Source organism: Pinus tabuliformis, chromosome 7, assembly GCF_031772625.1.
Source record: "Pinus tabuliformis cultivar Carrire ecotype Pingquan chromosome 7, CPIR1, whole genome shotgun sequence".
NCBI lineage: Eukaryota > Viridiplantae > Streptophyta > Pinopsida > Pinales > Pinaceae > Pinus > Pinus tabuliformis.
In genome coordinates, this window is record NC_142293.1 from 1,068,824,420 (window position 1) to 1,068,839,052 (window position 14,633).

The window sequence follows — 14,633 nt, forward strand, 5'->3', positions numbered from 1 at the left end:
CTCAACCCCCTTCTGCTTCAGTGACAACTGTCAGTATGGCTATAATCGTAGGTAGACCATGTCCCCTACCTCGAACTGTCTCTCCACCCGACCCCTGTCGGCATACAACTTCTGCTGATTCTGCGTTGTAGCCATGTTATCCTTGAGAGCTCAGAGGATATCCTGACTCTCTTGGATCCAAATCTTGGCTTTAGGAGCCCTGTTATCAACAAACATCACGTCAACAAAAGATAAAGGATGATACCCATACAAGGCATAGAATGGTGACATACCAATGGACATGTGATGTGAAGTATTGTAGCAGTACTCCCCAGATACAGCCACTTCAGCCATTCTCACTGCTGCCCACTGACATAGTTACGCAAGTAGCCCTCCAGCCACTTGTTAACTATCTCTGTGCGCCCATCCGTCTGTGGGTGATAACTGGTACTCGGTGTCAACTCTGTCCCCACCAATCAGAAAAGCTCCTGCCAAAACCCGCCCATAAAATGGCTGTCCCTATCACTGACGATGGTCTTAGGAAGACCATGTAGCCTGAAGATCTCCCTGAAGAACAACTTGGCCACCTATGCTGCTGTATAATGTGCGGATATGGCAAAGAAATGTGTGTACTTCGTCAGCCAATCAACGACAACAAAGATACAATCCTTGCCCCGTACCATGGGCAACCCTGTGATGAAGTCCATCGAAATACTCTCCCATTTCCCCTCTGGAATGGGAAGAGGCTGAAATAATCCTGCGGGATGGCTCATCTCCCCCTTGTTCCTCTGGCAAACATCGCACTCCCTGATATGCTAGAGTATGTCCTCCTTGAGGCCCTTCCATGAGAACCTCTCTCTAATGGCCCTGTAGGTTTTGGTAAACCCTTGATGGCCTACCAATGGTGAGTCATGTGATGCCTGGAGTATCTTCTTCTTGAGCTGAGACCCCTCAGTCAAGAAGATCCGATCCCTGTAATAGATGATCTCATCGATCACCCTGTACCAGTCATCCGCCACCTGCCCGTATAGAATCTCACATGCAAACCTGTCCTTGGAGTACTCTACTAAGAGTCGAGCCATCCAGTTTGTATCCAAGCTCATAAGAGACAACGTGGCTGATCTACGTGAAAGGGCATCTGCTACCACGTTGTTCTTACCCTTGACATACTAAATGTCAAAGTCATATGCTTGGATCTTACTGATCCACTTCTGTTGCCTCTCCTGTAACTGCTTCTGCTCCAAAAAGAACTTGAGGCTATTGTGATCAGTCCTCACCCTGAACCTGTTGCCCACCAAATACTGCCGATACTTAGCCAATGCATGCATGATGGCCAACATCTCCTTGTCGTATATAGAATACAACCTCTCGTGCGGAAGGGGCTTCCGACTCTCAAAGGCTATAGGGTGACCTCCCTGCATCAATACTGCACCGATCCCCTCTCCCTACGCATCACACTCCAAAACAAATGGTTGCGTAAAATCTAGCAATGCAAGCACTGGGCAGCTGCTCATAACTTCCTTGAGCCTGTCAAAGGCTCGTTGCGCTATATTCGACCAACTGAATGCCCCCTTCCTCATCAAGTCTGTCAAGGATGCAGCAAGCTGTGAGAAACCTTTGACGAACTTCCGGTAGTACGTACAAATGCCAATGAATCCTCGAAGTTCCGTCACGTTTCTCGACTCTGGCCATTCTCTGATGGCCCTGATCTTCTACTCATGGACTCTCGCTCCGTCCACCCCTATGATGTGTCCCAGATATAACATCTCTGTCAACCCAAACTCACACTTGGAGAGTTTGGCATAGAACTGTTGCTCCTGTAAGATATGCAATACTGTCTCAATGTGCTGGAGATGCTCCTCCCAAGTCTTGCTGTAAATGAGAATATCATCGAAGAATACCAACACAAACTTCCTCAAGTGACTACGGAAGATGTGATTCATGCAAGACTGAAACGTAGTTGGGGCGTTGGTTAGCCCAAAAGGCATCACCAAAAACTCAAAGTGCCCATAGTGACACCTGAAGGCAGTCTTGGGAATGTCCTGCTCCCTCACGCGAATCTGATGGTACCCCGATCTCAAATCAATCTTTGAGAAGAAACGTGCCCCTCTCAACTCATCCATCAACTCATCGATCTTGGGTATGGGGTACCTATTCTTCAGGGTCTTCTTGTTCAGGGCCCTGTAGTCAATGCACATCCTCAGCGTACCGTCCTTCTTCTTCACCAACACCACAGAAGAAGCAAAAGGACTCGTGCTCGGTCGAATGTGCCCAAGAGCCAGCAACTCCTGGATGGCCCTCTCAATCTCATCCTGATAGGCCTTGGGGTGCCTATAGGGGGTGGTGATCACTGCCTGTATGCCCTGCTCTAGCTCGATGGTGTGCTCAAACCCCAATCCGGTCGCTGTCCTGGTGGAATCTCCCCAAACACTATGGCATACCGATCAAGGATGGACTGTATCTCTGGATGCACTGACTGCCCTGTAGTCCCTGCCTCTGATGCACGCAGCTCCACTGCCCACTCTATGTCTCCCTTCCGGAAGACTGCCTCCATCCGATGAGCCGAAACAGTCTGAGGTGGATATGTGTGCTGTCCTCGTATCTTCTCATGCCTCCCTGTCTTCTCATCATCCCACTCCATCTCTAGGGTCTTCCAATCTGTCGTGACCTTCCCTAGAGTGATAAGCCACTTAACACCCAATATCATGTTGGTGTCCGGAATATCGACCACGAAAAAGTGGTCAATCAATGTGTAGGTGCCCATCATCACTGAAAGCTCTGGAACATAACGAGCACACGTCATGGTCTGATCTACTGGGACCAAGACTGAAAACCCATCGAAGCTCTCTGTCTGTATACCTCTCCGCTCAACCATCTGTGCACCGATGAAGTTGTGGGTTACCCCACTGTCAACCAAAACTAGTACTCGCTAGCCACGTACTGTCCCTCGTATGCATAGCGTCAGATACTTGGGAACTCCTCGCAATGTTGCAAGGACCCCTCCGGTGGGTGCAAATGATGCACCTCCTACTGCTGGTGGTGGAGGTGGTAAAGGTCCCTATACGGCATGGCTATCTCCAGCCTCCCCATCATCCTTGTCATCCTCTTCTCCACTGCTCTCAGAGAAGACCTCAATAAAATGTGCTTTACCAGCAGCACATCTATGTCCCGGTGCCCACGGCTCCTGACATGTGAAGCACAACCGCTTCTTCTTCAGCTCCCTCCTAGCATCATCATCAAGTTGTACTCGTCCTGGATTCCCCTTTGGAGGTGGAATCCTCACATCCTTCCCCTTAGACTGGAAAGTCTGTCTCTGGGGGTAAGGTGTCCGGGTCCTGGGTAAGACGTCCTGTAAGTCCCGGGTCCTACTGATAGCATCCTGGAGTGTGGCTGGTCTAGTGGATCGGACTAGACCCAGAAGTAGCTTTGCTAACCCCTCAACATACATATAGACCCTCCGCGCCGTGGATAGGTCTCGCACCATCACGGAGACCCTCAAGAAATCTACAATGTAGGTCTCTGGGCTCAATGTCTGTTTGAGCCTCGGCAGCTCAACAAAATGCTGCTCTGGATCCCTCCGGTCAAATCGCTCCATCAATCTCCTGGTAAACTCAGCATATGTCATCACTGTAGAGTGCCCGAGTGTAACCATCCCATGAAACCACCAATCCTGGGCCTCACCATCCAAATGCAATGTTGCCACCTTGATGGCCTCTGTCTCCGACATCTGGTTAAGCTGGAAATAAATGTCCAGCTTCTCCACCCAGGGTTTTGCCGAACTGTTTGATGAACCATCAAACGTAGGCAAGTGGAATCTACTCGTTGCACGATGGGTGTCACCATCATGGTAATGCGGTACCCTCTGTGATGGTCGCGGGGTCTACTATCCCACTGGAGCTGAACAGAATCTCTGAACGAGAGAGCTTCCCTGAACTCCTGCCCATAGGCTTGGTACTCTGCAAAATAATCGCCCATATGTTCGGGCTCTGCCTCCTGCTAGGCTACGGCCCTCGTGTCTGCTCCCAAGAAAGTGGGCATGGTAGAGCGTGTAAGGGCATGTGAGGCCACCTGCTGCGTAGTATCACGCTGCTCTGGCAAATGGTGGGATGCGTCTGATCTCTCACCAACCTGGAAAACCCGTGGGCTCTCACGCCATCTAGCCTCTACTGTCGTGAATCTCTGCCCCATCACCTCAATCTGTCTCGATAGATCCTACACTGATTTGAGGAGCATATCCGCAAATCTCTTCCCGTAATCATCTGCCATCGAAGCCTCTCGTTCTACGTCCACCACAGGTTCCCTCTGTTCTGTGTCTACCACAGGCTCCTCCTGTTCTGAGTCCACCACCGGAACAAAGTCTCCCACTCCGTAGGTGTTCTCCAACCTACGCCCAGTGTCTCTGTACCTCCGACCTTTGTAACAGATATAGGGTTTTTCCCCTGGTGTCATAGATTGTTAGCTCCACAGGCTGAGCTAGATCTATGCTCTGATACCACTGTAATATCCCTTATCAGGAATATACCCCAAACACAAGCAAACTCCAACCAGAGATGGACTGGGAGGACATTTACCAGATATGTCGCCTCTAAAAAGAGGACGAGATCCGAAGGCTACCTGGCCCTTTCAAGACTCTGTCTAAGAGTATAATAAAAACACACAAGTGTTATAAAAGCCGAGAATGCTCAAAGAGGTACAAATAACAGTGATACGATATATATCAAATAAACCATAAGCAGATACACAAGAAATACAGAGAGAATGCTAAGCCATTTTATTATACTGAGTAATAAAATGAGTACAGGAGGCGATCAGGAAGATGGCACCTCTACTTGCACTAGGCAAGTGAAGAAATGCACTCAGAATAGCGAAGGAATGACCCCTCTCTGATCTGCGTCCAAGCTGTTGGGAAACTGTTATGCTGCTAGAAATCAAATGAAGATTTGGGGTTGCTCCCCTCCTCAGAAAAGGCTGAAACTCTGGAATCAGACTCTACTCAAGATACCCAGAAAAATCCAAAAAGCTCTCCTGGAATGGCCGACCCCCGAAAATCACCCCCTTGGGGTTCTGCGCAGTCTCTCAGTGCCCTGCGCTACCACTGAATGCAACCCTCCAGAAATATGCCTGAAACCCCTGCCAAAAACTCTCCAACTGCAAGGGTTGATCCCCTGCTCCACCTCCTAGCACAAAACCAGAACTGCGTCCCTCTCTCAATGCTGCGCAGTCCTCCAAAACTGCGTCCCTCTCTCAGTGCTGCGCAGTCCTCCAAAATGTTGATAAACTGCTGCTAAAATGCTAATGTATATACTGTTGAAATGCCAACGGAAATACCTTGCCCGAGCAGGCACTCGAAGTCCCCCGAGGCTAAGGGTGAGATCTCCGAACGGAGACACTCAATGCACTAAACAGTGCTGCAAACTAGCTAAACAACCAGCATGCTCTAAGTCGAAATGACTATCACAAATGCTCATAACAGAATGATCAAAATGAGGGGGCTCCTCTTTCATTTATAGTCTTTGCCTCTCTCAATCCCAAGGCTCACCTCCTCCTGCGTGATTCCACTCTTGCCACGTGTGTCTTCCCTCCTGCGCAATCCCTCCATGTGTCTGCGTGGGCTCCATTTCTACGTCCCCCTTTGGCCCCCCTTGGCTCCCCTTTAAGTCAGAATGTTGTGCTACTAGGAAGTGACTTTTTATTCTAAAAGTGAGTTATGTCCCCCTTCCTCACTTTTTATTTACAAATAACCATAGAAGGCAAAATTTGGACAAAATCGAATATTCCAATTAGCCATTGCTAATTTGGAATATTACATTTGATAAGGAAGATATAGATTGCTTACCTTTGTCCTTAGTTCTTTCAGGTGACCAACATAATGAAACAGATTCATCTGTTTCTGAACTTTCTGAAGTTTCTGAATCGATTTCATCTTCATCACTATAATGTAGTTCATTTTCTTCTGAAAAATCTTCTTCTGAATAGTATGTACAGATGTTCATTTTCTGAACAAATTCTGAGCTTTCATTTTCTTCTTTTGTCAAGGAGGCATCAGTTAAAATATATACATCTGATAATTCCTCCTGTGATTCAACAACTGACCAGTCATCAAGAAATTCTTCAATATCAACACAAGCTTTCAATTTATTGGAAGAACTGTTGGGGCATTTCCTGGCAAAATGTCCTTCCTGTTTGCAAATGAAACAACAATTATTGTTTTTTCTTGGCTGTCTCCTCTTTTTTAAGAAACGAAAATTTTTGAAAGGTCTTCGAGGATTGGCTACCTTCTTGGGCTTAAATCTACCATATCTTCTGATTTTCTTCTTTTTTCTAAAAGGTGTCCAAGGAAGAGCAGCACGACAGACATTAGCACTGGGAGTGATATCATGTGCTTGTTTCTGCCAACAAAGATATTTGACTTTCTCCTGGCACCTAAACAATAGATCTATCCAATAGATCTGATCAATAGATTTGCCTTGTATTTCAAGATCTTTGGAGATCAGATCTCCGAGATTTCCTGGTAGCTTTGATAAGAATGCAACTTTTTGAGTTGAGTCGTTTGAAAGATTGGCTTTATAAACTTTAGCCATAAAATCTTGGCCAAATGTTTCAAGAAACTTTAAATCTTTCAACTCCATCCTAGTGAGGTCTGTAATGATTTGTTTTCTTTCATCTATGGGTTCAAGCACAAATTGTGTTTTCAGCAGTACTTCTAAAGTAGATAAACCTGCGGCCACTACTGCTTGTCGTTCTGCTTCTGGTGGTCCTGTCCACCAGTCATATACAATGCCTGCCATCCTTTTCTCTGCTAGGACAAATATGGATACATTATCTAGCCTTGTAGTAATTTGCATTTGATATAAGGCTCCTATCCATATTCTTATCGACTCTCCTGGATTTGTAGATTTGTCAAGATCTAAGATATATCCACTAGAATTAGAAGCAAAAAGATCTTCTTCTATTCTAGGATATTTTTGAACATCTTTGACAAAATTAGCTTTCTGGATTGACGGTAAAATAAAAGATGGGAATTTTGAAGCAGCATTTTCTAATGTGACTATTTCTGCTTTTGATTTTCTGATTTTTTCTGAAACCTGTTCTTCTTTCAAAGGCTTGAACGATGTTTCAGATGTGTTGGCTTCTGTTTCTTCTTGGTCCCAAAAATTGGGGGTAGACATATCAATTGTAAACTTCGAACTCTGGGATGCTTTTGCTTTTCTTCTTTCTTCCTTTTGTTCATCGTGTAAGAGTTTTAGATTGGCCAAAATGAGTTTGTTTTGTTTGCCTAGATCATCTATGGCTTCTTCTGCATACGAACACCATGTAGCCAGATAGTTGCCTATTTGGTAGACTTGATCTAGATCATTTGGATTTGAGGAATTATGTTCAATAAGGGGTGCACAATCAGCACGAGTGGGAGGTTGCCTGGATAAGGATGATGTAGTACAAAACTTGGTCTTTGGGGGCCATTTTCCTCCTTTTACATATCGGCGATTTGCAAATTGCCACTCCTCAACAGGGGAAATTTGAGAACTAGAAATCCTAAACATTTTATTAACTGCAAAAAAGGGTTTAACTTCTGGTATGTACAACTCATTAGGAGATAGGTCTAGTTGACTAGAAGTACTGGCTGCTTGTGATGAGGTTTCTTCAAGACATGGAATTGGCAAAGCATGTCTTCTTGGATGGACTATAGGACGTGGAACAGAAGGTTTTTCTTGTAGAATTCTGACTTGTCCATTTTGTACAGACACACGTCTTGGTTTAATGTCTTGCTTTTTATCATTAGCCAAGGACTTATACTGGAAATACCAGTCATTGGGAAGACCTATAGAATCATAGGATACACCTTCAACTTGAGCATTATTTAATCTGACCGACACACAATCTCTAAGAACTGGTTGCCTGAGTTTTGGGTGGACTGTATTTGTTAACTGAAAAGATGTTTGAACCAATACAGACAAAAACTCACTGTCATCTACCATCTTTAATCCTTGAACACCCACCATTAATTTCCAACATTCTTTTATATGGGCGTCTGTAAGACTGATAGCATAGTCTGGGAAAACAGTTCCATATTGACAACCTGTAGATAGATTTCCAACAATGGTTCCTATACGGGCATGATCATAGTTTTGGTGTCTGGTATCAAATACTTCTGCTATACATGGGGTATTCAAACCATGTCTGAACAGAGGTGCTAATCCTATCCTGATTCCTCCAAAATGCAAATAAGAGTATTTTTTGTCTTTTGCATATTGTCTAAACTTTTTTATTTCTTCATTACTGAACATAGAAAGAGAGACTATCTGAACTGCCGGACCAGAGATTTTGATTTTCATCTCTACTTATTTTAAAAGTATTTCATTTTGGTATCAGAGCCCTATTAAACATCCTTTCCACACAAACTCATGCAAATTTAGTTCGCTCGTTCTCTATGGTTGATCGAAAAATAGTTTCAAAAGTAGAATCTCGTTCTATCGAAAAAGATATAGATGCAGGAAAAGAGATAGAAGTTGTAGATAATCCAGAAAGTTGGAATCCACCAACTCTAAATGCCACAGAAGTCTACAAAGTCCCTATCTCAAACATTTGGATCGACTGACAAATGACTTCCTATTTAAAGATAGATCCTCCAACGGCTAATTCGAGTAATCCTCATCAAAGCAATCTCGACCGTTGATGAAGATTAAAATTTCTTTTAATCTCATCTGTCGAAATATTTAAATATTTGGGGAAATTCGAAATTTTTAATTAAATGCATTTTAATTAACTAAAAAATAAAAAATTTGAGTTAATTACCCAAAAAATTTGACTTTGACTTAACCCCCAGGGATCAAAGGTTTAAAATTTGGCACAATAATTAATTTACCTTAGAGACGGGACCTTTTAAAATTTAATTTTTTAGGACCGACGAATTTTGTCTTTGGATAATTTAAATTTACGTAAGACATAGAATTAATCAAATTTCTGGCTTAGGATTTTAATTATTTTTTTGGCCAGAAAATTTAATTAATTAACCTATGAGGGGACAAATTATTTTTCCAACCCTCAAGGCACTTTACATCATGATTTTAATAGACCCTCACAGACTACCCATTTCTGCGACACAAATATAATCTAGCAGACCAAGCAATTTGTAATAAAATAACATAACCAAATAGTTAGGATTATTCCCAAATCACTTTTACATAGACTCGATCTAGAACACTAGAACTCGCCTAAGATTCTAGCTACAAAATCCATTCCAGCGTTGAGGTAAGACTGGAGGAAAACTCTGTCGAGCATCCGAGAATGGATCGGTGAGACAAAAAACCTCCCAGAATGTGCATCGTCACTAGAAAGTAGGTTTACCTAAGTCGTTACATACATGAAACGAATCTGTTGAGATTATTTACATCATATACATGCAAAATGGATTTACATTATAACATCTTGGAAATCAAGCTGATGATGATAGTTGAACGGCATAGACACATCGATCAGGCGCCATCCCTTTTGCGAAAAAAATGGGGGTGTACTGCTATGGGTCATTGACACGTAGTGGTCAACAGATCGAGTCCATTTGGAGGATTGTTGACCGTTGACCACTTGTTGTCATTGACTTTGACCAAATTTGACTATTGGCTCATATTTTGGTTTTTGGTCGGTTATATCTTTGGATAAGTCAAATTTTGACCTGGATTATTATTTGTCGATTTGGGCTCATTGTACTCTCTATTGAACATTTGAAGACACTCTAATAGAAGAATTTCAAAGGGTTTTCCCACTTATGGGGTTTTTCCCTAGTCTTTGACCAAATCAATGTCTCTTGTTGATGTGTTGATTGTCTCCTATTGTCATTGCATTTACTGTTCTATCTTTAGTTACTATTGTTTATTGGAAGAATTAATTATTGTTGAAAAGATTTCTAATTGAAGAAAGTGAATTGGGCTAAAGTAATTGGCATAGCATAGAGCAGTGAAAAATTAACATCAATCATTCTTTGAGCAGCAGGAGGGTTGATAGTGGCAGATTGAGCGGTTGAAGATGTAAGCATTCTAAAGTTGCATAAGTCTTGTGAGCAACAGAAGAGGTGGAAAAGGACCTGCGAGATGTGTTTAAGGTACATGGACCAAAAGGGCTGAGTAGTGTGCACCTCAACAAGCAAGTCAAGTGTACTTTGTTCAGGGAAAGATTGGTAGTCATAAGTTGTTGACTCCAAGCCCTAGTTTTCCTTGTATCAGGGATGATTGTAAGGGCCATGATCCCTAGTATGGAAGCCCTACGTTTGTTGTATTAAGATTTGCAATATAACAAGTTTTGGGTTAAAAATTGTCTTTTGCGTTGAGTTGATTCACCGCTATATGTTTTCCGCTGTGCAAAGTGCTAGATCTGTGGTATTTCAGTGTGTTTGTGATCATGATCTTAAGACTTATATATAAACCTAATTCTGGAGTGCCATGGAAAATCAACAGTAGTGCTTTAGGTTGAGAGCACAATTGAAGCATGTATGGCAAGATACATTGCAAGCAGCACAACTAATTAACACAAAAGCACTAGATGATCTTGTATTTGTCAAATCCAATCTTTGACTTTGCAACAAGAAAATACAAGGTGAGACACTAAGAAACACGAGACTTATTCAGCTTATCTAAGGCTTAAGCATTTAAATTTGAAAGATCAATTTAAAGTTTAGACTTTAAAGTTTAATCACATTTCTTTTTTCATGATGATGACAGGTTTGAACTTTGAATAATACAGCTATTGACCTAGACTTGAAAGAACTAGATCCTACATAGATTGACTTCAATTGGAGGAGGCTCCTATTTTTCATCTCGAGGACTTAGAGAACCTTGATAGTCAGGTAGCCAAAGACATGGGAGAAACTGCTTCGTGGTTATTTTACTATTTAGTTCACTTTTATAAGTAGATGCTTCTAGTTCTTTGTTTGGACACATATTCATATTATATATGAGATACCTATTCATCTAAGTTACACAAAATGTGGAAACATGTCTCCAAAAAGATGGGTAAGTGGAGAAACATGGTATATAAAGTATATAAAAAATAGCACATAGTTCTATAATAGTATTTAGAAAATGTAGATATATAGTTTTTTTCTTTTTTGAAATAACACATTATCTTGCAAGAAAATAAGAATGATACATATAAATGACATTTTGTAAGGAAAACTCATGACTATATTAACTCTCACAAATGCTTACATGATGCAAATCCCATAACTTGGTGATCTTGATTAATGCCAATTCCATACCCTCATACATGATACAATCAAATGGAAACACTACAATCCTGCCCACCTTGAAATCCTGAAAACTGTAAGTTTCTAAATGGGATGTTAAATCCTAGTTTCTTCATATGAAAGCCCAATGAGGTTGGAACTATTCTCAAATAATCCTGAAACAATTAATTATAATGTCAAAATTTAAGTAAAAGGATAGACAAGTTAAGATAAAGAAGAATGTCAACTGAAAAGGTCAGATAAAGGGAAAATTGATAAAAAAAAAGGTAAGATAAAGGGGAATGACAGCTTTTACTTTAAGAATATAATATTACCATTAATTACCAAGATGACAAACTCCTCAAAGCTCAATCCTCTCTCTCTATTTAGTCCTAAAGTGTCATTAGCATGGACAGGGTGAAATTTTCTGATGTATCCCAAATCCCTCATGTGCTATTGGGTGGGCTGACAAACTTCCAAAAATATACCTGAAATGTCACTGGAAATGGTTAAAACCCCTTGGAAATTCCACTAGATGTACCATCAAACAGTCTCAAAGACAGCACTGTAATAGTCTATCTTCAGCAACACACTTAGAGAAGAGTGCCCAAATTGGTTGGTTTTATTGAATTCTGAATTATTTTGGTACATACTACAGACAACTTCATCATGGGAGGATCAGAGCATCCTGTGAGGTTTTCCTTGGAAAAAAGGTACAATTCCTGACTGGTTTGGGGTCTCATACAAGTTCTTCAGGACTTTCCAAATCTTCTGTGAAATATCAACACTTGAAATCACCAAATTTATATGATCAGCCACAAACAATCCAAGGAAACCCCACCAATCAATCAAATACATGATCTTCTTATCCTCCATAGCATCCCCATCTGCATACATATCATGTGAATGTACAAAGGCTTCAAACTCCTGACAAACCTCCACTGCCACTGTAGAATCCAAAAACATTTCTTTGAGGATTTCTTATATCCCTTGACCACTTTTCTGTCCTTATTTGGTGCTCTCTCCTGGTCAGTTTGAGATATCTACGTGGTAGTATTTTTGGTTAAATACATAAAGTAATAGAGTGAGTGATCAATTTGTTCCATCTTCTGTAAACTATATCCTTCATTTCATTGTACAAAGATTTAAAAAATCTATATACATAAAAATTTATAAAATAGGATTAAAAAATTATTAGACAAGTAAATTTGTAAACATAAATCATAATTGTAAGTTGACAATTTCAAACAAACTTTAGGCATCTTCAGGAGCTCCAACTTTGAAAATTGTTCGTATATGGCTTGGGACATATGATGGTTTGTGATGAGCACCTAGATCTCCTTACCTCATCATAAATCCATTTGACCCAGTCATGTTTACTCATCTTGCCATGTATAATAACATAAGGCTTAAGGAATTTACAACACATGGAATCCAAAAGATGTCATACTTTTTTACCTCCACAATTAGGCAAGCAACCTACAAACTTTTATGATGTCCATGATGACTTGGACAATCTTTTATGGCCCCACAACTTCAACTGCCTTATGCCTTAATTAAGCTTGGACAGGATGCTTCTCAAGACTCATAATTTGTCAAGCATCCACCACCTATCAAGAGGTGGGATGCCATGTTGCATTTATGACTTAACGGCCATGACTACTTCCTCTGTTCAACAATTCATTTGTGGGGAGCGCTAACCCATGAGAGACAAACATATCACTTCTATTTGTATCTTTTCTATTTATCAAATTGCAAAGAAGCTTATAACTGAGAAGTGACATTTGTGATATAACAGTTGCATACTTATGTCTTAATTTTGCAACTGTGAAGCCATGTTGATCTGTATGTTGAAAAAAGATGCGCATTTCAATGAAAAAAAAAAATTATTATCATAGCTAAAAAAGAGTATAACTTACCCTTTGTTAAGGATCCAACGTTTACAAAACAAGCTGCTCCGTCTTTGAAGTAACTAGGAAGCTGGTAGAATGGAACTCCCCATAACCTTGATAAAAAGGGGAGCAGTAGCAAAATAAATAAAGCCTGCAGGAAAGGAAAGGAATCACTCACAGTAAAATACAATTTTTAAAAGGAATACAATTGGCCAAGAGTGAACTCTAACCAAAAATAACAAATTGAATTGAATTCAATCACTGTTATATTGTTTAAATTTAGAGAATAAATATTATTAGACATGAGTACATATTGAATGGTTTACCTGGAAGCCTGATCCAAAAGAATTAATGACAAAAAGATCCACAGATCCACCCTACAACAACAATGCATTCTTCGAATTAAAAGGACTGCATAAAGGAATTGTGTGACAAGAGATTAATGTTTAAGATTATATTGAGTAGTGAACATAGATTGAAATATTTTGCTACCATGTCAATTTATTTCAATGTTTATATGTGCAAAGTGAAACACCAATGAGAATACTGACACAAGCAACAAGATGCAAGAAAAGAAGTGCCAAGCTGTGCACACTGTACATTCTAATTCATTAGGTATATATAAAAGTACAAAAATGATATGTGGTGGATATCTTATATATAGAGGTAGGTGAGGCATCATCTTTGACCAAGTTTCTTATGAAGAGTTAGGAGATGTGTTTACAACTGTAGTTGAAGTAGATGAGATGTATAAATATTTTATTATGATACATCTTACACTAAGTCAACTATGACTAAGCATTTTCTCCCTGTTTAGAGAGATTCGGCCTCAATTTCTGCTGCAAATTAGAAAACTGCTGCTCAAAAGCTGTTTCAGACAGCTACTTATCTTTGATAGGTAAGGTGCCTTTTCAGCCAGCCATTTAAGTGGTTGTCTGTGTCTAGTAGTTCTGGTGTGTACATAAAGCAAAGTCTGTTAAGTCAAAGAAGGCTAAAAATATGAAATGGTTACCTATGGATGTGCCACTAAAACCTCTTTCTCCAAGTGTGAAGGTTCATACAACTTAAGTTGACTGAAACTGATCACATTATAAATGCCAAGTTGTCATGGAAGATATAACCTACAAGGATTGGAATCATTTGATGTGTGATAGTATATGGGCTGTAACTTAAAGGTTTGGGCATATGAGGATTGAATCTCTACTTGTCTAATTGTAATGTTCCAAACTAGGGAAAATAGTGCTATGCAAAGCAAATAATAAAAACAACACCATAAAATTGAACATTCATTCCACACCCATAAAAAGTCCAGGAATATCCAACAGCTGAGCCATTTTATTATAATTTGGGATAAAAGTACAATAATGTGGAAGTGGTGCACCTGGGCTTGCCTCAATGGAAAGCGTGATCAAACCCAGGTGGTAATATGTCAAGCCCAGATGGCACAATAACTGCTGCAATGATGCCCTGCACTGTCCCTGTGAAACTGTGTTGTCTGCTGCAAGGACGCTGCTGGAAACCCCACCTCCGGTGCTCAGAAAATTACG

The 14,633-nt window shown here is 40.8% G+C and overlaps 1 protein-coding gene across 3 annotated transcripts in view; it reads right to left on the bottom strand.

The window, feature by feature from the left end:
- Positions 1-14,633, bottom strand: part of LOC149251306 (protein CLT1, chloroplastic-like) — a 241,659-nt gene that overhangs the window by 73,662 nt on the left and 153,364 nt on the right. For all 3 annotated transcript variants that reach the window (XR_016266860.1, XM_089459345.1, XM_089459346.1), the window contains exons 7-8: positions 13,413-13,463; positions 13,114-13,237 (exon numbers count right to left, since the gene is read on the bottom strand). Coding sequence is in view for 2 of the 3 variants with exons in the window: in XM_089459345.1 (XP_089315471.1) it covers positions 13,114-13,237; positions 13,413-13,463 (175 nt within the window). In the remaining variant the exon portion in view is untranslated. The remainder of the gene's footprint in view (positions 1-13,113; positions 13,238-13,412; positions 13,464-14,633) is intronic.